Source organism: Staurois parvus, unplaced genomic scaffold (genome assembly GCF_062004578.1).
Source record: "Staurois parvus isolate SC_StPar_1 unplaced genomic scaffold, SC_StPar_1.0 ptg000498l, whole genome shotgun sequence".
Classification (NCBI taxonomy): domain Eukaryota; kingdom Metazoa; phylum Chordata; class Amphibia; order Anura; family Ranidae; genus Staurois; species Staurois parvus.
In genome coordinates, this window is record NW_028318294.1 from 11,495,190 (window position 1) to 11,519,487 (window position 24,298).

At 40.1% G+C, this 24,298-nt stretch overlaps 1 protein-coding gene across 1 annotated transcript in view; it reads right to left on the bottom strand.

The window, feature by feature from the left end:
- CDH11 (cadherin 11) overlaps window positions 1–24,298 on the bottom strand; it is a 230,552-nt gene that overhangs the window by 11,811 nt on the left and 194,443 nt on the right. The window contains exons 9-10 of the mRNA XM_089689825.1: window positions 20,597–20,718; window positions 4,669–4,789 (exon numbers count right to left, since the gene is read on the bottom strand). Coding sequence (XP_089545951.1) covers window positions 4,669–4,789; window positions 20,597–20,718 — 243 coding nt within the window. The remainder of the gene's footprint in view (window positions 1–4,668; window positions 4,790–20,596; window positions 20,719–24,298) is intronic.

Genomic DNA, 24,298 nt, shown 5'->3' on the forward strand with positions numbered 1-24,298 from the left:
TGTACTGTATCCCACTATAATGTAAAGCGCTGAGCAAACCGTTGGCGTTATATAAATCCTGTATAATAATAATAATAATAATAAATAATAACTGTATCCTTGGAAGAACAACTTGGTAGGGTTATACCCTAAAAAAGCACTGTATGCTAGTAAATGTATAGGGGCCTAGTACACATAATGGGATAGGCAACTAGGGACAAATGTTTGAACCCTACTGTATAGGTTAAAATTTTATTCAATATGGTATGATACTCTGCTTGTTTTAAATGGCCAAAATGTAATAATGTTTCCAGAAAAATACTTTTTATTTGGAGAAAAAGCATGATCACTGCTAGCACCAAAAAAGTCCCATTGAGATTAATATCCACTTGAGCTCTGGAAGACTTTACCCCCTTCGTCACCAGGCCACTTTTGTTTCTATTCAGCACTGTGCCACTTTAACTGGCAGTTGCGCGTCTATGCAATACTGTACGCAAATAAACTTTTCCTATATTTTTTCATAGAAACAGAACCTTCTTTTGGAGGTATTTGATCACCACTTTTTTTTTATTTATTTGTGACATAAATATAAAAAGACCGAAAATTTTGAGAAAAAATATATATTTTCTACTTTCTGTTATAAAGCATATCCAATAAAATCAAATTTCGTCATAAATTTATGCCAAAATGTATTCTGCTGCAATGGATTAACCATTCATGACAGCAGTGATCACGGGTGATTTGTGATTGGCTACAGCTAATCACATGGTACAGGGTGCTGTGACTGGCCCAGGTATCATGTGACAGCTGTGGGCCAATCACAGCCTAGGAAACACAGCTGTTATGAATTCATTGATAACAGCTGTGTTGACACTGTGCTCATGTGATCACATAGCTATCACATGATCACCAGGACCTGCATTTCACTGTGTCCCTGAACCTGACATATATGCATGGTGGACTGACCATTTGGAAACTTGGACACTGCCCGAGGGCCCGGGGTCAGTAGGGGGCCCCATGAGATGCCCCTGGTACCTTTTTCATAGGCTTTTTTGAGTTTGGGCAAGGACACAGGGGCCCCATGATCCCCTATTGCCCAGGGGGCCCCATGGGTTGTCATTCTGCCCCTGCATACATGTACATGATTTTGTCTTCAGGTGTCGCCGAGCCGCAGTGTATGTACTGCGCCTGGCCAGCAAGTGGATATTGTGTATTATTGGTATTGAAAAGGATGCAGTAGACATGCTGTTAGGTTAATTGGATCCTGTCTAAATTGGCCTTAGTATGTGTATGTATGAATGTGCGTTAGGGACCTTAGATTATATGCCCCTTGAGGATTTAGGACTGATGTGAATGTACAATATATATGTAAAGCGCTGCGTATATTGACGGCGCTATATAAGTACCTGAAATCAGGGGCGGACTGACAACTCATGGGGCCCCTGGGCAATAGGGGATCATGGGGCCCCTGTGTCCTTGCCCAAACTCAAAAACGCCTATGAAAAAGGTACCAGGGGCATCTCATGGGGCCCCATACTGACCCCGGGCCCTCGGGCAGTGCCCGAGTTTCCAAATGGTCAGTCTGCCCCTGCCTGAAATAAAGTAAACGCAGTACCTATGGTCACCAATCCACTTGGTATATACTTTGGACTACTGCAAAGTGCAAAAACCCGCTCTAATACTGTTTTGTAAAGAGTTAATCACTGTATAAAATAAACTTTGAAAGTTCCTTTTCATCAATCTACAAGCCTAGGTTGTCTTTTTAAAAAAATCATTAAAACACTGTATATCATTATTTAAAATGCTACTAAAAATGAAGAGGTTTTCATTTCAGTAGGCTAATAACATTTTAATCCTATTCCCGCGTTCAGACAAAGTCACAATGCACAGAGTACACATTTTTAAATTGTGATCCACTTGATTTGTATAACAGAGACAACCTGCTGTACTGTTTCCTTCTAATCTCATACATTTTGATAGCATGTGATTTTCTTCTATAGAACAACTGCCATGTTTTAAAGGGTTATTGATGTACTTGTGAATAACTGCTCGGCTAAAGAATGTGCAGCACAAAAGAATTTCATTGGAGACTTAAATAAAAAATTATTGATTTGGAAGACTAAATAATTTGGTGTTTATTTGTATTGCATTATGGGAAGTATAACTCTACGTGAAAGTGATTCGACCTTTAACACAGCATGCTGTCGTCAATTACATACCATATTTTTTCAATATGTAATAGGGTATTCTGATGTAATACTTGAGGGGCATGAGAGGCCAGTGAATAAGATGTAGGCTGTGATTTTAAATTCTTTTTATTTTTATGTTACATTCTATGTAATTACCTTTAAAAAAAAACACTACTAAAAGGATAAATAAAAGAAATATATTCACTTTAAGGCACTTTATGCATATACAGACTGATTTTACTGTTGTGGGTTTAGTAACACTATAAAGGTCTATGGCTAGGAATGTTACAGGGATGCCAACAGCAAGGAGCAGGGCGCAAGATAGCAGAGGGTTCGGGCTCAGTAGTAGGGATACTGTTCTAGCAGGACTGGAGCAGGGTAGGGATTTGTGTAATGGAGACAAATTCACCCAACCATGAAGCCCCTCTTACATACTGCAGTGGTCATGTGCTATCAAGAAATATATACAGAAGGAGAGAGGAGTGACAAACAGATGAGTTCTGTGCTGCTTCTCCTTTCACTGTCCAGTGAACTACATCAAGAAAGGTTGGTTCTTGTGTGGAGACACTGCTGTATGCAGTCAATTCATCAACTATTTAAAAACATGTTAAAAATTATTCTAAGAGGAGCTCACTGGAGTGCTTCTGATATTCTTTCATGTTTTCAAAGGAACACTTTATTGCCATGTCCATTCATATGCAGGAGCCATGTGAAAAGTGATAACTTGGGACCTGGTTTGGGCTTGGGACTTTCATCCAATGTGAGAACGTTTGGTGTCTGAGTACTGTCAGGTGGGACAAAGGGGACAAAGAGGCCTCAGCGGTAGGGATACTATTCTAACAGGACTGGAGTGGGGTAGGGATTTGTGTAATGGCACCAAATTCACCCAACCATGAAGCCCCTCTTACATACTGCAGTGGTCATGTGCTATCAAGAAACGTATACAGAAGGAGAGAGAAGAGTGATAAAGAGATGAATTCTGTGCTGCTTCTCCTTTCACTGTCCAGTGAACTACATCAAGGAAGGTTGGTTCTTGGGTGGAGACACTGCTGTATGCAGTCAATTCATCAGCTATTTAAAAATATGTTAAACATTACGCCAAGAGGAGCTCACTGGAGGGCTTTTGATATTCTTTCATGTTTTCAAAGGATCATTTTATTGTCTATTCATATGCAGGAGCCATGTGAAAAGTGATAACTTGGGGCCTGGTTTGGACTTAGGACTTTCATTCAATGTGAGAGTGTTGGGTGTCTGAGCACTGTCAGGTGGGACAAAAAGGACAAAGAGGCCATAGCAGTAGGGATACTATTCTAGCAGGACTGGAGCGGGGTAGGATTTTGTGTAATGGAGACAAATTCACCCAACCATGAAGCCCTTCTTACATACTGCAGTGGTCATGTGCTATCAAGAAACGTATACAGAAGGAGAGAGAAGAGTGACAAATAGATGAATTCTGTGCTGCTTCTCCTTTCACAGTCCAGTGAACTACATCAAGGAAGGTTGGTTCTTGGGTGGAGACACTGCTGTATGCAGTCAATTCATCAACTATTTAAAAACATGCTAAACATTACACCAAGAGGAGCTCACTGGAGTGCTTCTGATATTCTTTCGTGTTTTCAAATGATCACTTTATTGCCATGTCCATTCATATGCAGGAGCCATGTGAAAAGTGATAACTTGAGGCCTGGTTTGGACTTAGAACTTTCATCCAATATGAGAGCATTGGGTGTCTGAGCACTGTCAGGTGGGACAAAGGGGACAAAGAGGCACGTGAAAGTTCCGGCTATTTTTTTTCCCTCCCACTGGGAGAAGTTATGTCTATGCTGGGGCGGACATTAGCGTAAACCATTTGTTTTGCATAGGCAAATTACAGGTTCACTTTAAAGGGAGTAATCATGCTCCCATATTATTATCACCCTTGAGGCTCCATGTACGCGGGGCATTTTGATAATGCTGGTAACGTTAGCTGTGTAAATTCACGTAAAAAATGTGAGTTCTTCACCTTTTTTAGCGTTTTTGCATTAGCGTTTTGCTGCGATTAGCGACGTTTTCCCTCGTTTTTCTGTGTTTGCATTTTTAGCATTTTTTTTACCAAACAAAATTATTTTTTAATAAAAGTCCAAAAACGCCAATTTCCTGCATTTTACCACGTTTTGCCATGTTTTTCAAAATTTTTCAGTGTCAGGGTGTTTTTACAGCTAAAACACTCCTCTAGAAACCCACTAGTCCTGGATTTTTTTTCCAGCCAAAAAACGTCCCAGCCAAAAAACGTTGATTACAGTCTATGTCTGCGTGGACACATAGGATAACATGCTGGGGGGTTTACTGGCTGTAGAAAAAAAATGTCAAAAGCCAAAAAAAGCCACTGTAAAAACGTCCAGTGTGCATGAGGACTGATTATTACTTATTGGTACTTGAATGAGCATCATGTAGGGATGGAAACATACTTTGTTGTAAAACATTAGCTCATTTATGCAATTTATCATTTGCTAATACCAACCTCTATGGTCTCTTAAGGTAAAATTTGAATTCGTATGCGCATGTTCTTGCGGAAAGTTGAATGAGAATCGAGCTCCATTGGCTGTGTCGTCTTTATCAATTGCTGTTATTTTTAAAACATTCTAGGAAAAAAGCAAGCAAAAAATTATTGATGCTGCGATGTAATATTATTGTTGTTATCAATAAACAAAACTAGATAAAGAACATAAGCACTTATACCCCGGGAACATCAAGAACAACTTTTAAATCGGACGACTTCACTCAAAATCAGGGGACATGCCGCTTTCAGGTGTAATTTGCAAGACATCTGACACAGATGTCTATGCAAATCATATGGAAACTAGTGCATGTACTACTTTAGACATCAGTGCGGCTCCGACCAAGTCGGAACCGTACAGATTTGACCAATTGCGGACAATAGGGTGCGACTTGGCATATGATTTGCAAGTCACATGGCATGCAAATCGCAAGGCAAGTTGCACCCAGTACGACCGGGGTGCAAGGCTAGGTTCACACTGTTGCGGTTGTGGGACAGCATGTTAACCTCCCTAGCGGTCTGATTATGTCAGTATTTCTGTGCTCAAAGCAGTACTTTTTTTGTATGGAAATATGTCGTTTTTTTATTGTAGGCCTGTAATTCTTAGGAATAACTCAATGAAATCTGTCCGAACAAGTCTAGTAAACATCCCAGGTATGATAAAATTTGAAACACAAAATCCTAAGTTATAATATAATAAATAATCATAAAAAATAATATTAAAATAATAATAAATTTAATTCAATAATGTAATCAAACCAAAAACACTTAAATTTGAAATATAGCGCCAAGTTCACACACCACTGAGCTTAGTCGCAAAATCGTTTTCATTTTCAGTAAATTAGAACCACTTGCAGAATTGAGTGATAATGATTCGTGGGGAAATTCGTCATCAGACAATGAAAATGATTTTGCGACTTTGATTTCAGTGATGTGCGAACTTAGCGCTATATTTCAAATTTCAGTGTTTTTGGTTTGATTATATTATTGAATTAAATATATTATTATTATATTATTATTTTTTATGATTATTTAATAAATTGTAATTTATGATTTTGTGTTTCAAGTTTTATCCTATCCGGAATGTTTACTAGACTCTTGTTCTGACAGATTTCAGTGAGTTATTCCTAAAAATTACAGCCTACAATAAAAAAACTACATATTTCCATGCAAAAAAATGGTACCGCTTTCAGCACAAAAATCGGAAATAATCAGACCGCCGAGGAGGTTAAACACGCATAAACGCGGTATGCAAAAACAGATGTTTTTTAACCTACGTTTTCTAGCTGTCAGTTTCCATCGTTCAGAAGCGTTTTCCAAACGTGCCGTGTACATAAGCCTAACACTCAAGTATGCCTCAACAATTTTTGCCTCTGTTCACCTTTTTTTGGTCACACTTCATTTATCTGTTCTTGTACTATTTGTAAAATTCCAAAATGTTACGTATTCACAGCTGTACTATCAGAGTTGTGCTGAAGCAAAAACTGTAAGTCTCAGCTCCAGATGTTCGGCATTTATAGTTCTGTACCAGCTGAAAAAAATGAAGAGTGTTCCTGAACATAGCAGCAGCCACACATGAGACAGACATCAGTAGAGATGTTTTATATTTACATAGCAAATCTCAGAGTTCAGCTTTCGTTCTTTTGATGTCTAATTTGGGCAGCATTACGTCTACTGAGGGTTGCAGTTACTTCCTTCCAAAAAAGATTATGGCACCTTGGAACTCATTATTATAGTACAAACCAACACTTACAATAATTAAACCCAAAGGGAGAGGGTGTTATATATTCCTGAAGACTTTAGCTGCAAAATGATATACGGAAATGTAACTTATCAACAGGTTAACAGTTGAGGGAGCAATCGTTTTTATCTAAAAATACCAATTTAAAAATCTTGCTCCGGAGCCAAGCAAGTATATTCAGAAACTGGAACACCCAAATTAGCACAGACACACACAATGATTTAGGCTCCATGTACACGGGACACTTCTGAACGATGGAAACTAACTGCTGGAAAACGTAGGTTAAAAAACGTCTGTTTAGCCGCGTTTGCATACCGCGTGTATGTGCGTTTATAAGGGTTTGCGTTTAGAAGAGTTTTTTAAACTATGTATGAGTGTGAGTTAGGGACTTTATATTTGTACACCCCTTGAGGGTTAGGGGCTGATGTGAATGTACAATATATATGTAAAGTGCTGCGTAAATTGACGGCGCTATATAAGTACCTGAAATAAATAAATAAATAAATAACCTCAGAAGACCTTCCAAAATGCCCAGAATGCACTGAAAAACAGTAAAAAATTAACTATTTCAGACATTTTGAGAGAAATAGAGAGAGCAGAAGCAGAGAGAGCAGTATTTGAAACCTCAAAGTATGGTGTACCGGGTCCATTTGAGTACCGGGAAAACGCTTTGCATACATTTTTTATGATGAAAAAAAAAGTCTCTGGACAGCGTCTGGAAATGGAATTGTTAAAAACATTTTCCAAACACAAACACTTATAAATGCGGTTAGCCGTGTTTACAAGCGGTTGGCGTTTAAAACGCTGATAAAATCTACTCCTGAACACAAGTTTGGTGCGTTCAAAAAATCGACTGTAAACTCAACTGCCTGTAAACGACTGTGAACGACTATGTGTACATGGACACATAGGAAAACATTAGGGAGCGTTCAGGGGCTGTTGACAAAAAAGCAGAAAAGCTCCTAAATGTGAGTTTATCAGCTGCAGTGTACATGGGGCCTTAGGACTGACTGATTTGAAAGATTAAACAATGTTGTTTTCTGTTTCAGTTTCAGATGGTCTCGATGTTCTGTTGCATGCTTTCTGTAAGAAGGCATAACAAAGCCTTCTTGATTTATTTTTGTACTTCAAGCTGCATGAATTGCAGCAAAATGAATGGTCTTTGCTGCATACTAAATACGCAAGAACTCCTCTAATGACTCTTAGGTTGGGATGAACAAAAAAGAGATCATTTTCCTTATTTCAGGACAATTTGGATGATATGCAATAATTCAACACTGTGAAATAAGAAAAGTAAAGCAGAGTTTTTGGTGGTTTTGGTTGGTGGTAAGGGTGAAATGTGCATCACGACCAACAATGCCACCATCAGTCCCACCCCGCAAGCCAAAGTCCTAGGTGTCACTCTAGACCAGCAATGGGCAAACTACGGCCCGCGGGCCGTATACAGCCCGGCAGACCTTTTAATCCGGCCCCCGGAGCTAGGCTCCCGCTAGGCTCCTCTCACAGTCCGCCCTGAAGACCGGTGTAGCATGAAAATCTGTCTCCTATGAGGATCTGTCCCCCTCGACGTATCTGCGCATGTGCCGGAGATCGCTGATCGGCTGCTAATGCCTGAAACTGGCACATGCGCAGATACATCGAGGGGGACAGATCCTCATAGGAGACAGATTTTCATGCTACACCGGAACGGCGCGGGAAGACGGCGAGAGGAACGCGCGGAGCAAAGGTAAGTGAATTGACACAGGGGGGACTTGGGGACTTAATATGGGGAATGAATTACTATAGGGGGGATGAATTACTATATGGGGGATGAATTACTATGGGGGATGAATTACTATATGGGGGATGAATTACTATATGGGGGATGAATTACTATATGGTGGATGAATTACTATATGGGGGATGAATTACTATATGGGGGATGAATTACTATGGGGGATGAATTACTATATGGGGGATGAATTACTATATGGGGGATGAATTACTATATGGGGGATGAATTACTATGGGGGATGAATTACTATATGGGGGATGAATTACTATATGGGGGATGAATTACTATGGGGGATGAATTACTATATGGGGGATGAATTACTATATGGGGGATGAATTACTATGGGGGATGAATTACTATATGGGGGATTAATTACTATGCTTACTATGGGGGAATATTACTATACTTACTATGGATGACACATACACATCATTCATCTACTCTTGGTTCGGCCCCCGGGTCCAATATATGAACCCATTGTGGCCCTCAAGTCAAAAAGTTTGCCCACCCCTGCTCTAGACTCAAACCCGTCCTTCCAACCCCATGTGCAATCGTTGGCAAACTCATGCAGGCTCCACCTCTGCAAAATCTCCAAAATACGTTCGTTCTTAACCCCAGACACTACTAAACAACTCGTTCACTCCCTTATTATCTCACGTCTGGACTACTGCAACTCCCTTCTCACCGGCCTACCTCATCACAGACTATCCCCGCTTCAGTCTATCCTGACCTCAGTGGCCAGACTCATCCACCTTACCAACCGCTCCGCTTCTGCCACCCCCCTCTGTCATTCCCTCCACTGGCTCCCGATTGCCCAACGCATTAAATTCAAACTACTAACACAGACATACAAACCCATTCATAATGCTGCCCCAAACTACCTCACCGACCTGATACCCAAATACCACCCTACCCGTAATCTTCACTCCCCACAAGACCTCCTACTTTCTAGCTCCCTGGTTTCCACCTCCCACGCCCGACTGCAGGACTTCTCCAGGACTTCCCCCATCCTCTGGAACTCACTACCCCAATCCATCAGACTGTCACCTACCCTCCTCACCTTTAGGCGCACCCTGAAAACCCATCTCTTCAGGGAAGCCTACCCCGCCCTCACCTAACAGCCGATCTCCTCCACTCCTCCTACCACTCCATCCCCCACAGCTATCTCCTCCTGTACCACTATCCCCTTTCTCCAAGATTATAAGCTTGAAAGAGCAGGGCCCTTGAACCCCTTGTGTTTTGTTTTGTTACTGTATTGTCTCATGTTCTGTCCCCCACTATAATGTACAGAGCTGAGAAAACCTTTCAGCGCTATATAAATACTGTATAATAATAATTTCAGCCACCCTGGACCTGCATGTCTTCTTTTGCCAAAAAATGGGCCCTCATTAATCTTACTGGTTTACTTTACAGCTGGGGTGTCCAATCTTCTGACCTTCCTGGGCCACATTGGTAGAAGAGGAATTGTCTTGGGCCACACAAAAAATACACTAACAGTAAGTATAGCTGATGGGCAGAAAAGTCAGTCAAGTCACAAGTTATGGATCACTGTTGGACCATGTTCACATATGTGCGGAGCCGGTTATAGTAAGGAGTCCGGAGTGGTTTTATTCAGTGGTTCAGGTGTAAATTTTTAAAGTGTGTGACACTTTAAATCACACCTGGACTGAAAATCATACCTTTAACCTCCCTAGCGGTCTGATTATTTCAGATTTTTGGTGCTGAAAGCGGTACCATTATTTTGCATGGAAATAAGTAGTTTTTTTATTGTAGGCTGTAATTTTTAGGAATAACTCACTGAAATCTGTCCGAACAAGAGTCTATTAAACATTCCGGATATGATAAAATTTGAAACACGAAATCATAAATTATAATTTAATAAATAATCATAAAAAATAATAATATAATAATAATACATTTAATTCAATAATATAATCAAACCGAAAACACTGAAATTTGAAATATAGCACTAAGTTCGCACATTGCTGAGCAAAGTCGCAAAATCGTTTTCAGTGTCACTTTCAAATTTCCTGCCGCCGCCGGCGCCCGTACGTCCCGATGTCACAGGGACCGGAACACAGAAGCTGGATGCCGGCATCTGCCGGAGGAGATGGACGGGGATGCTGCAGGGAACACATTGCGGGAGCGAAGGACAAGGTAAGTGCTGCAGGGACTCCCTATGCAGCGCCGCATGGTAAGCCCGAGTGTAGCTCGGGGTTACCGCTTTTGGCACTGACATTTTACCCCGAGCTACACTCGGGAATACCGCTAGGGAGGTTAAAAACGTACTGCGGCCGGCCTGCACGTAAGTAAACTGGCTCCATAGAAAGCTAGTTTGGTTCACATGTCATGCAAATCAGATGCGGTTCAAAGAGCATCCAATTCGCATACATGTGAACCGGGGCTAATAGATAATATACCTGAGTAATCAAACTTCATTTTTGGTAATATTTTTTAAAATAGGGCAGCATAAAACTAGTGCGATCTTTGACACTGTTTTTGATAAACTAACACATCAATATCTGGTTCTATGGATATAGTAGCAATTCTCAATGAATTCTCAAGGTGCTCATCAGATATTTTGGTTTTAATTTTGCCCTTCGTGTGCTTCATCCATGCAAATAGTTGCTTGCAAATGTTAGTGCTGCCAAAAACTGATGACATGAATAAGGCATGATTGTGAAAGGTGGGAATTTTTTCTTTGGGAAGATAAAATTGGGACACTGTAGATTTTTTCTTTGCCACATGTGTTAGCTATGTGTAAACACATTTTTACAAACAATTTCAAAAAAATTAAAATTTTTAAGCAAGTTTTCGATTTGTGTTAGGCCTCATTCCTAGCCACCTTGGGCTGCGTACAGCTTGTGGGCTGTGGTTTGGACACCCCTGCTTTACAGTAAGTAAAATAAATAAATAAATAAATAAATGGCAAATTGAAAATAAACTAAGCTACTATAAATACATAAAAAAAAAATAACTACACCCTCTACCAGGGGCGGACTGACAACTCATGGGGCCCCGGGCAATAGGGGATCATCGGGCCCCTGTGTCTTTGCCCAAACTCAAAAAAACCTATGAAAAAGGTACCAGGGGCATCTCATGGGGCCCCCTACTGACCCCGAGTCCTTGGGCAGTGCCCGAGTTTCCAAATGGTCAGTCCACCGCTGCCCTCTGCATAAAGAAAAATAAGGAGATCACATTGCTATATAAGCAGCTCAATGAGCAAAATTGAGAGTGGTCGCTTCTGCATACAGTACATGGTATCCCACTACCAATGTCATGTTTAAAGCCACCCCAACTAATATCAGATTTTGGTATACCCATAAAAACACATGCATTTTGACCTAATGATAAGATCTGAAACTAATATTTCCAAGGCTAGCTATAAAATGGCTGATTGACCATAGAGAATAATGGACAATGAGCCATTGCCAAAACCTCAAACCCATCACAGCGCTGTCAGGGCCCATAGAGCAAGTTTTTGGTTCAACCTAGCCAGGGAGTGTTAGCAGGACATGTTCTTGTTTCAGTTTTTCCAAAGAAAAAGAATAGTCAACACCATGCTTGCACAGAGATTTTTGCAAGTTAAAAACCAACTAAAACTTAGAGATATCCTAGGGAACAATGTTTCTCAAAGACAGACCAGCCACAGACACAGGCCAGAGTCATAAAAGAAGTGCAAGAGGAGGTTACATGCTACCAACACATATGGAGAGATAAGGAGAGGATCAGTAGGAAGTGGAAGACCCCCTGGAGGAGAGAGGGAGAAATCCATCCATTCACCATAATCCAGGAAACCAGGGCTCTGGATGACATGAAGACCCCCTGCTGAAAAAAGAGTATCACTACACTCATCTATCCATCCATTCATCTGGGATAAGGATACAGCCTGAAAATCACCCACAAGTCCATTTAAAGGGACACAAGCTGTTTTTGACCTCACTTAACGGTTTGGTCAAAAAATAAGGGGAGCGCACATTGGAGAAGGAGCACTTTATGAGAACTTATCACGAAGTGGACTTTTTAATTGATTCTATATATTTTGTTTGGAATGAAGATTTAATTTCATTTCATTTAAATTATATAATTTTTGTTGTTTTGAGATTGCACAAGAATTAATGGTTCACGGTAATTTAAAAATTAGTATATGTTTTTTGGAGGATCACGTCATGATATATATGGTTACTATTTAAGCTAGGGATATCCCCCTGATGAAGTCACGTGACCCGGTGACGTAACGCGTAGGGGAGGGGCTCTGATGTCACGACGTTGTCTCGGACACAGCACAGCACGGCAAGCATAGCAGAAACCGCAGGACAGGCTGAAACTGCCTTACTCTGAGCCAATCCTAAAAACACTGTATGGAACTTGCAGCAGCAAATAAAGCCTTAATTTTAAAAGGATAAAGCACTATGATGTTTTTGTTTCTTCATACAATCATTCTGTGATATATTGGAGAGAAATTAGTATAGGAGGAAAGAGACCTTTGGAGGAAAAAGCAAAAAATCCATCCAGCCATCAAATCCTGATCAGCAGCAGGCTTAATCACTCCAGAGATCCCAGGTGGATTAAGATCTAGCATAATCTGGGGATTACTCTACAGAGGGACCCCGGTTACGTGGGGGGCGGAGCCTAAACATGGCGGCGTCGGAGAGCACGATGTGAGTGCTCTCCGATAACCTCCAAACTAACCTTCCGAGACCCTCATGGAGTGAAGCCCTGCCTGCTTGAGGAGGGCTCCAAGCGGAGAGAGACTGGCGCGTGGAGGAGAGAGGGGAGCGGACACGGACCTCCAGAAGGTGATCTCGATGCGGAGACTCCAGGGCGGCTGTCGGGTTGCCGGGGAGACGAAGCAGGGCGGTGTGAGCACGCTGCTCGCCGCAAGGCATCACTGGGAGACAGAGACGCCGGCCGGCTCCCTGTCAGAGCGGCAGTGACAAGTCGGCTCCCCCTGTGTTACAGGACTGGAAAGCTGTGCGGCCAGTGGAGGAGTGAAGCAGGAGAAAGGGACCAGCTGAGGAAGACCTCGGTGGGAGAGAAGAGGCTGGTCGGTGCTCGGTGCTCTAATGAAATAAAGTGTTGCCACCTTATAGTTTCCTTTATCCCCCTGGCCGGATGTTTAATCCTGGGTCAAGGAGACCCATAAATATTAGGACAGCTATTCTTCTTCCCCAAGACCATCCTCAAGGAGAGAGAAAGGAGGTGGAAAGAAAGAAACTGAATATCGGATACCCCGAGGAATCCCCCCCAGGACTGAGCAGCAGTGAAGGCCCTCCACATAAGCCTGGAACCACCGTCCGGAGAGGGGAAGGGTGAGTGAAAACTGTTGGGGGCCTATTGCATGGTGAACCCCTGAGTGATACAGGCGTCCAAGGGGGTTAAAGAGGGGAGGATTCCCAGGGGTTAGAAAAGAAGAAGAAAGGAGGTCCAGGTGTCCCAGGAGAGTAAAGGAAATAGGAAAAACTGCAAGGCTATCAAGATATATAGAGGATATGAAGAACAAAGGTTCCAAGGGAGCAGGGCCCAAAGGGGCCCAAACAGGAACTATAAAGAAATTTACATCTTATGGAAATACTACACCAGAAAGGGCCCAAGGTGCAAAGGGGGAAATGGACATTAGTTCAGGAAATAGCCCTAGGTTATCATTGGGCATAAATAGCAGCGGTAGTCAACAAATAGTAGAGGGCTTGGGAAAAAAAGAACCAGAAGGTGAACTACAACTACCAAATAAGAAGGAGATGGCAGAAATGTTTCAAAATCTGGAAAAAACGATAAAACACGAAATGACAGCTATTCGAAATGATTTAGGTCACCTTCTATTGAGAATGGAAGAAACGGAGAAGAAAGTTAAAACCCAGGCCCAGAAAATAGATAATTTAAAGGAAAAAATAAGCCAATTAGAAAATAACCAGAAAAAAATGACCTATAGGATGGAAGTTCAAGAAAATAAAGAAAGAAGGAGTAATCTTAGAATACGAGGAATCCCAGAGACTGCTAAAGGGGAAATACTATATGAACTAGTTAAAAAAATCCTAAACTCCATAAGAGATAAACCGGAATCTGATGGGATCGACCTGGATGGAGTGTTTAGGGTAGGAAAGTTCAAACGGGCTACTGAGAAGGAAAGATCGAGGGACATAATTGTCCAGTTCCAAAATTTTGGGGCCAAAGATGAGATCTGGAAGAAGACCAAGGGAAGACCATTAGTTAAGTATGGAGACTTGACTATCCAAATCTATGCGGACTTAACAGTAGAGACCCTAAGGAGAAGGCGATCCCTGAAACCCCTGTTGGAGCAAATGAGAAAACAGAATGTGCAGTATAGATGGGGTACCTCAGCATTTCTGATTGGCTGGAAAAATGGGGTCACAGCGTATTTGAGATTTCCGGATGATTTAAGAGATTTTTGTGATAGACTGGACTTGCAAAGAATGAAGATAGCTGGCTGGGAAGAAGAGGAAGAAGATAAAGGAAACATAAATGTTAAAAGAAAAGAGGACTGGCAACAGGTCGGGCTGAGGGAGGCATCGGGGGTGGAGGAGGAGGAGAGGGAGAATTAAGTAGAAAACGAATTTTTCTTTTTTTTTTTTTTTTTTTTTTTCTCTTCTCTCTCTCTTACTTCTCCCTCTCGCCCCTAGTCTTCCCCCTCCGGATGCCGAGACCCGCTTGGAGGCTCCGATTAAGGCAGGGAGGTAAAGAGTAAAGACTTTTTGACAGAGAGAGGGAATCGGGGCGGTTGGAGGAGAGGTGAACCGTACATAGGCGGAGCTGATGCCCTAAACTTTAAATCAATGGTGGAAATAGATCCACAAATGATTTGTAGGCAGATTATAGGCCTAAAAACGGGTAGGGAAAAAAGAAGGGGGGATGGGAGGGGTAGGGGGACGTGGGGAGGGAGGGAGGGGGGAGGGGAAGAGAGTTGGGTGGGTGGAAGGGAGGAGAGGAGGTATTGGGTCAATACTCTGCAGGACAGAAGAGATGAAGAGGAAGAGGCAAACTGGAAGAGAGATGGACTTAATTGGGAAAGATGGAAGAATTACAGTTTATAACCTATAATGTGAACGGGCTGAGTTGCCCAGGGAAGAGATTTAGGTTGTTTAAAGAGTTACATCATAGGGCTACGTCAGTGGTATTTTTACAAGAGACGCATTTCGAGATAGAGGCAAACGTGAAATTGAAATCCAAATACTATCCAACATGGTACTACGCAGATTCCCCAATTAAAAGAGCAAAAGGGGTCGCAATAGGTGTGGCAAAGAACATGAGATTTGAGTTGGAGGATAGAAGAACCGACCCGGAGGGGAGGTTCTTATTCTTAAAAGGTAGACTCCAGGGGATTGACTGTACTTTAGCCAATATATATTGTCCCAATAAAAACTCGGAGAAGTATATGAAGGGCTTGTCGAAAAAATTAATGGACTTTAAAAAAGGGCGTTTGATAGTAGCTGGAGACCTAAACTTTTGTATGGACCCACAAAAAGATAATACCTCTCCTGTGCAAAGAGAGGGGAGTAGGGCTCTGAGAGCTATGAAAAAAGTGATGCATGAATATCAACTAGTGGATACTTGGAGAATAAGACATATGAAAGACAGAGACTATACCTTCTTCTCGAATGCACATGAGATATACTCGAGATTAGATTACATCTTAATAGACCATCAACTAATAGATCACCTGGTAAAAATTGACATAGAGACAAGGACGTTCTCGGACCATGCTCCGGTCGTGATGAAGTTGAGATGGGGAAGAAGGTGGACGGGAGGATTAGGGTGGAGGTTAAATGAGGCCCTTCTTCTGGATGAGGATGTAGTTCAGAAAATCGAGAAAGAGATTAAAGAATACTTTAAGGAGAATGAAACAGAGGAAGTATCGATAGCTACAGTCTGGGAAAGTCATAAGGTATTCATAAGAGGAATCTTGATTGCGGCTGGAGCAAGGAAGAAAAAGGAAAGAAGAGAGAAGGTCAGTGGGCTCTTAAAAGAAATATTAGACTTGGAGCAGATCCATAAGAAGAAAATAACAAAAGATACGAGACAGAACTTACTGGATAAAAAAGAGGAGTTAGAGAGGTTGATGGATGAGGAGAAGAGAAGAGTATACAACAGGGTTTTGAATGAGAGGTATAGATGGGGAGACAGACCAGGAAGATATTTAATGAGAGCTTTGAATAAAAAGAAAAATAGGAATTATATAGAAAAGATAAAAAGTTCAAAGGGGGAGCTGGCCCACTCAAATAAAGAGATTATTAAAGTGTTTACGGAGTATTATAAAAAGTTATATAATATTAGCCCCCAAGACCCTCTAAAGGAAATCCAAGAGGGAATTAAGGAAAAAAAGATGACATACTTAAAAAAAGCGGGATTACCAAAACTAAGTGAAGCACAGTTGAACTCCCTAGACGTAGAAATCTCCCAGGAAGAAATTAAAATAGCATTAAGAAGTACAGGAGGGGGAAAAAGTCCAGGTCCGGATGGCTATACAGTTAGGTACTATAAGAAATTTAGTGAAGTATTGTTACCCAAACTGGAGAAATATATGAATGCACTGGGAGATGGGATGGAAATGAGGAGAGAATCCCTACAGGCACATGTAGTACTTATTCATAAGGAGGGAAAGGACCCATCGCAGTGCTCCAGCTATAGACCTATCTCATTATTGAACACAGACACTAAACTGTATGCAAAGGTGTTAGCAAACAGGTTGAGAGATCTGATGCCTGAATGGATCCACGGAGATCAGGTGGGCTTTGTACCGGGGAGAGAAGGTAGAGATAATGGCTTGAGAACCCTGATGCTTATTCAGAAGAGTAGAAGAGGGAAAGCCCCGGTGGTGCTCTTGTCAATTGATGCGGAGAAGGCATTTGATAGAGTGGACTGGGGCTTTATGATGGACAACTTAAAAGTGCTGGGGTTAGGAGATAGAATGCGAGAGTGGATAAGTAAACTATATAGGGAGCCTACTGCAATCATCACGGTAAATGGGGAGAGATCAGAACCCATTGGAATGTCAAATGGTACAAGACAGGGCTGTCCTCTGTCTCCCCTGCTATATGTATTGTCACTCGAACCTCTGCTGTCAATAATAAGAAATAGTGGATCGGTAAAGGGAATTCAGATAGAATCCAAAGAACATAGAGTAGCGGCCTTTGCGGACGATTTATTGTTCTATGTGGGGAATCCCAGAATAACTCTCCCAAATATAATGAAGATTCTGAAGGAGTACGGTGAACTATCAAATTTAAAAATTAACCCAACGAAAACAGAGATCCTGAATATTAATATATCAAAGAATGAAAAAGAAAAATTACAAAAAGAATTCCCCTTTATTTGGAGAGAAAAAGAGATAAAATACCTAGGAATAAAAATCACTGCCTCACCCAAACATTTGTATAGAGTAAATTATATCTCTTTGATTAATGAGATCAGGGAAGATTTAAAAAGACTAGAAGGAGGAAATCCATCCTGGATAGGACGTATAAACTTAGTCAAAATGGTAATTATGCCTAAAATACTGTATAGATTTCAAATGGTACCAATTAAAATTCCAGAAGCCTTCTTTAAGATAATGAAAAAAATGTTAACAAGATACATATGGAAGAATAAAAAACCTAGAATAGCATATGAAACATTGAGTAGGACTAAAGAGAAAGGGGGATTGGGTTTACCAGATGTCAAGAGATATTATAAAGCAGTGGTTTTGGCAAGAATATATGACTGGACATTTAACCATAAGGGGAAAAGTTGGGTAACAATAGAGAATGAGCTTAGTGGAATTGGACTGAGTCAGATGATATGGGTCCCACCACAGTTTAGGGGAATCAAAGAAAGCACAAGTATTTACACTTTAAATGTCTTTAGGGTATGGGACAATTTACATAAAAATATGAAATGGGAATTTAATTCAACATTAATGCCTCTCACGAATTCTGAGTACTTTCCTCCGGGAAGGAACAGGATTTCGGGGAGATGGTTCAGAAAGGAAGACACCCAATTGAGAGATGTATTGGTGGAGGGGGAACTGAGATCACTTAAAGAGTTAATAGAGAAGAAGGGAGACATTTTTTTTAGAATGGATGAGTGGAAATACCATCAATTGAAAAGTTTTATTGGAAAACTACCGAAACCTTTGAGAATAAAACAGGAGTGGAATATGTTTGAAAGGTTGCTGGAGACACGAAGGGATGGGAAGCACGGTGTATCAAAAGTGTATAGAATTCTCACAGAATTAGACACAAACACAAAGTTAAATTTTATGACAAAATGGGAAAGAGATATGGGAGTTGAGCTTGATGAGGATAGACAGAGAAAGATGTTTAGATTGATACACGATAATGTTAGTATGAGAGAGGTGGAGGTTAATTATAAGTTTGTGACACGATGGCACATCACACCAAGTGTTGAACACAAGATGAATGGGGAAAGTTCAAATATGTGTTGGAGAGGATGTGGAGATATAGGCACGGTGTTTCACATATGGTGGGAATGTCCGAAAATCCAGGCTTTTTGGAAGACAATAGTCAAGTTGATTAAAGAAATAACGGAAATTGACATAGGATTAGATCCAACGACGTGTCTTCTACACGTTGTGGAGACATCTGTAAATAAATATAAAGATTCAGGTATTTGGTACTTCTTGAATGCAGCGAAAGGGTTGATACCCAAGTTTTGGCGGAAAGTCGAGGTACCGAAGGAGGTGGACTGGATTAATAGAGTAAACCAGATAGGTAGAATGGAAAGATCATATCATATGCAGGAAGACAGAATGGGAGTGTATCTAAGGAGATGGGAAAAGTGGGAAAGAGCAGGATTGAAAGAGAAATATAAGAAAACATAAACTAGGATGTTAACATAACATTAAAAAGCCTCAAGAGAATAGAATGGGATAGAGTCTGCAGAGGGGGGAAGAGGGGTGGGAGGGAGGGGTAGTGGGATGGGAAAGAAAAAAGAGTTTTAAGTAAGGGAAAGACAGAAATGTTATAAATGTATACTTGTATGAGAATTACTTCCCTGTTTGAGTTTTTGTATTAATATGAAAAATTTAATAAATATTTAAATTAAAAAAAAAAAAAAAAAAAAAAAAAAAAAAAAACTCTACAGAGGGACCCGTGGTTAGGTTCATTTTATAATTTTGAGTCTTCAGTGAAATTTCATGAAAATAGGGTGTTTTATCATTTACTTAGTGCAGCTAAGAGTTTGATTCCCAAGTTTTGGCAAGCCACAGAGTCTCCAAGAATAAGTGAATGGATAAATAGAGTTGAAAACATATATAGGATGGAGGAGTTGTATCACGTGGAGGAGGATAAAATGGAAACATTCAGGAAAGCGTGGAATAAGTGGTCAGATTTTAAAAGATCTAAAATATATCTGGGTCTGTATGGAGTTTAAGGTGAGAGGTCTAATGGAGAAGTGGAATGAGGGAGCAGAGTGAGGAGGTGAAGGGACACGGATATAGGTAGAAGTATACAGGAGGAAATAGAAATTAGGAAAAGGGATATGGACCGGGGTATTTAGATGGGGGGGGGGGGAGGATAGGTGGTAAGGTTAAGAGCAATGGAATTTGTATAAATGTGAATTGTATGAGCATATGGTTCTTCTTTTTTTGTATGGAAGTAAAACTTAATAAAATCTAAAAAAAAAAAAAAAAAAAAAAAAAAAAAGATCTAGCATAATCATTCCATTTGCCATCAGGAATATCCTAAGCAGGAGGATCATCCCAGCAGTCCTATAAGGACAAAAAGCTAGTTTTGCCTTTTTATAAGGCAAAACCTGAGGTGAGCGCATAATAAAATCACACTGCACGTGGATTATGGGAGCGGCATTGCACCATCACAATTTAAATTGAAAGAGGACTGTCTATGAGCACAATTTTTATATATATTGTTTTATCACTATCATTATTTATTATAGTCACCAGCACAGTATGCGGTATTTATTTATGATGTTATAAGCAGAAGATAATTGTATTTTATTTTATTTTATACACGAGATATAAGTATATATATCATTTTTTACTTTGGATTGTCATTTGAAATAGTGAATATTGTAATTATTTATACACAGGAGCGCGGCACAATTTATATATTTAATTTACTATTTAAGCGATTTGGTCACATAAGAATATTAACACACTTATTTAATAATTAATAATAATTGGTTATTAGTGGAGCGCAACACAAATTTCACAATATTTGAAAAAATCTTTTGTGATTTGATCTTTTAGGATGTTGACTTGGACTTTAGTAGTCACAGTAACTAAACACATACTATGTTAAAATGAAAACTTTCAGGCTGACCACAGTAATAATAAAAACATAAAGCAATAAGCCATTTACATCAAATAAGAAAAAAATGATCCCACAATGTAAATGAAACAATACCTTGTTCATTGGTGCATTTTCACAAACAGCCGCCTCATAGGGCTCAGGAAATTCGGGAGCATTATCATTCCTGTCCAAGACCTTAATTGATACAGGCACTCTTCTGGAAAAAGCATTATGGGCTGCAAAAGAAAAAAAATTAGATTGATAGTTAAAAAAAATTAGATTGATAGTTAAAAGGGAAAAGCATTTAGTGTCCCAATGTTTGGCATGCTGCTCCAATTTTCTAAGCCGCCAATGCTAAGTATGACCTATAGCCCTCATGTATAATGGACAGCAAAAATCTAGTGGCCTTTTGTAAGCGACCCTTAAATTTTGCTTTCCCTAAAATGTTAAATGTCAAACCCTTCTTTTCCTCATATGTTTGCTTTCTCCACCAAAAACATCTGCTCCTTGGTTCCTAATGTAGTAAATGCATGTGGTGGTATCTCTTTCATTGTTACTCAACGCATTTTGCAGCCTATATGCTATGTTTAACAAAATACTCCTGAAGACGTAGATATGTAGTCCACACAACATGTTGAGTGTAAATTATGGAAATACCATCACATGCTGTTGACTCATCTCAGACATAACCTCTATATGAGGTGGTATCAAAAAGTTTTGAGACTAGTTTTGTAACACGCCAACAGATGGCAGCATGCATAGGGAGCACCGACCTTCATAAGTCAGTGTGCCAAAAGACATCATTCTGTGTACATCGGGAGCTGTGCAACTGGTGCTATTCTGACCACGTGCTTTGCAGCGTCTGCTGTTTCATCATGGACAGCAAGTTAGAACACAGAGCAAATGTGAAATGCTGTGTGAAACTGGGCAAATTGCTGGCTCTCCAAATAAAACCTCCATCTGTGGATATTCCCTGAGCCACAGAAATGATGACTATGAAAGGATAAAAGAGAAGCGGTAATGGTTGGTTTTTGTCCCTCTGATGGTATGTAAGAGTATTTTTCATAGAATATTTGTTTAATGGAAGAGTTGGATTAAGCTATTGTCATTCCAACAATGTTAAAGTGGTAGTAAACCCTCGGCAACCGATAACATCACCAGTGCATGCACTATGAATGGCATACCAGTGCCATTCCCTCAGGGCTTTCTGCCGCAGTCAAGACTCCTGCGTGCATGTCCATGAGTGACGTCATCGTGGCTCAGCCATTCAAGCAGCAGCAGCATGCGAACTGGGAAGGAAGCCTGGGTGAAGATGGAAGCCTTTGCAATGGTGACAGTGTTCCGCTGGAGGGCTTTGTTTAAAGGTAAGGCTTTCATAATGTGCTAGTGTACGATGCATACTAGCACATTATGGGGTAGGTTTACTAAAACTGGAGCACTCAGAATCTGGTGTAGCTGTGCATGGTAGTCAATCAGCTTCTAATTTCAGCTTGTTCAATTAAGCTTTGGCAATAAAATCTGGAAGCTGATTGGTTTCTATGCAGAGCTGCACCAGATTTTGCCCTCTCTAGTTTTAGTAAATACCCCCAATGGCTTTACCTTGCAGGGAGAAATTTTTTTTTTTTTTTTTTTTGCAAGTTTCATACCACTGTAATCTTTAATGCAAAAGTGATTGTGTGATATATTAGAGACTATAAGGCATTAAGGCCTAGTTCACACGACCATGGAAAGCAGGCATTTTTAACGCTCCTCAAACTAATATGCAAATGATAGTATGGGCATCGCTTCAAAACTGAAGCCTCATGTCGAGTCAGGAGGAGTTTGAAGCCTTTCAATGCCTCCCATTCAAGTCTACGATGACACTCTTCAAACTCACAGGCGTTTGTGGGACATTTACGGTGCGGTTGCGGAGCGTTAATAATATTAAAGTTTTATTTAGTTTGTCGTGTGGTTTTAACGCTTGTCAAATGCTTATAAAACACTTCAAAACTGCACATAGGGTGTTTGGGGAGCGTTTTTAACGCTTGTAAAAAGCCAGCCCAATGCCCAAGCTCATTAACGCCTGTCTAACAGCCATACTAAAGCTTTAGGAGCGTTTGATAATAGTTAGAAATGTAGTCAAGTGTGAACAAGCCCTAACAGTAAAGTCATACTTCTACTGGCATTAAAACAATGGTCTACAACAGGGATCTCCAAACTTTCTAAACAAAGGGACAGTTTACTGTCCTTCAGACTTTACAAGGGCCGGACTGCGGCCAGTGGGAGTAGAAATGGTCCCGACATCAGTGGGAAAAAAATAATGCCCTATTGTTTGGTGTCAGTGGGAAGAATTGTGCCCCATCATTGGTGTCATTGGAAGGAGTTGTGAGCCCTTTACTGGTGTAAGTGGTGGGAATTATACCCAATTGTTGGTATCAGTAGATGAAATTGTGCCCCAAGGGCCAGATAAAAGCAAGCAAGGGGCCACAACTGTTTGGAGACTACTGGTCTACAACATGTGAACCCTGGAATGGGGGGGGGTAGCTGTGATTCACAGATGTCCACTTGGCAGACAATAATTGTACAACCAGCATGTTGGATACGGACATCTGCCCCACCCTAACATGGCTACCTTTTATTCCTATGCCACCGCAGTCTACTAACCTGCTATATCTCTAACATGTTGTTGAAGAGTTCTATTACCAGCTTTTAAAATAAATTGTTTGTAGTCATTTTTTAAATATGTTATTTTGTCACCTCTGCCTTTTTAGTTCTTTTCAGTGTTATTCATAAAGGAAAGCTTACATGTTAAGTCAAGTCATACATTAAATCTGTTACCAAGCAATTATAATAGCCTTTTTTTTTAAATATTATGTTTATGCAAGCAAAACCAATTTTGAGTTTGATTTTTTTTCTCCGCATATTAAAACTAGATCTCTTGAAACACGCTTGATCTGTTTGTATTAATTCCAGAATAAAAGCAGTAAACTTGCATCAGCATTAAAAGAAAATAAGCAATGAGAAAAATATATAGGCTTCCATTGCTGACTATCTCCTGCTTTCACAAGAAAACAACTAGACATGTGAAGAATGAAAAAATCTATTTAATTTTGATTCGTTAATTAATCATTTCGTTTAGTGAAATTCATTAAATTAGTTTGTATTAATTCCAGAATAAAAGCAGTAAAGTTGCATCAGCATTACAAGAAAATAAGCAATGAGAAAAATATATAGGCTGCCATTACTGCTTTCACAAGAAAACAACTAGACAAGTAAAGAACGAAAAAATCTATTTAATTTTGATTAATCATTTTGTTTTGTGAAAATTCAGTAAATTTGTTTTCGGAATTTGTTTAGTTTAGTTTTGTTTATTCGTTTTAGAATTTGGTTCAAATTTTCCAAAATCAGTCGGATTAAATTCAGTTCAACTGAATTGAATTCAATACGACCAAATTTTGAAAATTCTAAACGGTATACAAATCCATGTATTTTTCAAATCGAATGCGGCTGCCAAATGTTTTACATCTAAGAACTGAAATATGTTTACATTTCATATTTGTTTTCAAATTCGAATCAAATTCAGATTTCGCTATTTTGGATGAATTTTGTTTTAGTTACATAGTGTGGTTGAAAAAAGACAACAGTCCATCCAGTTCAACCATTAAAAAAAAAAGTTATAATCCTATACCCACAGCTGATCCAGAGGAAGGCAAAAAAAAACGAGCAAAGCATGATCCAATTTGCTCCTGCAAGGAAAAACATTCCTTCCTGATCCCCGAGGGGCAATCGGATATTCCCTGGATCAACTTTACCTATAAATGTTAGTATCCAGTTATA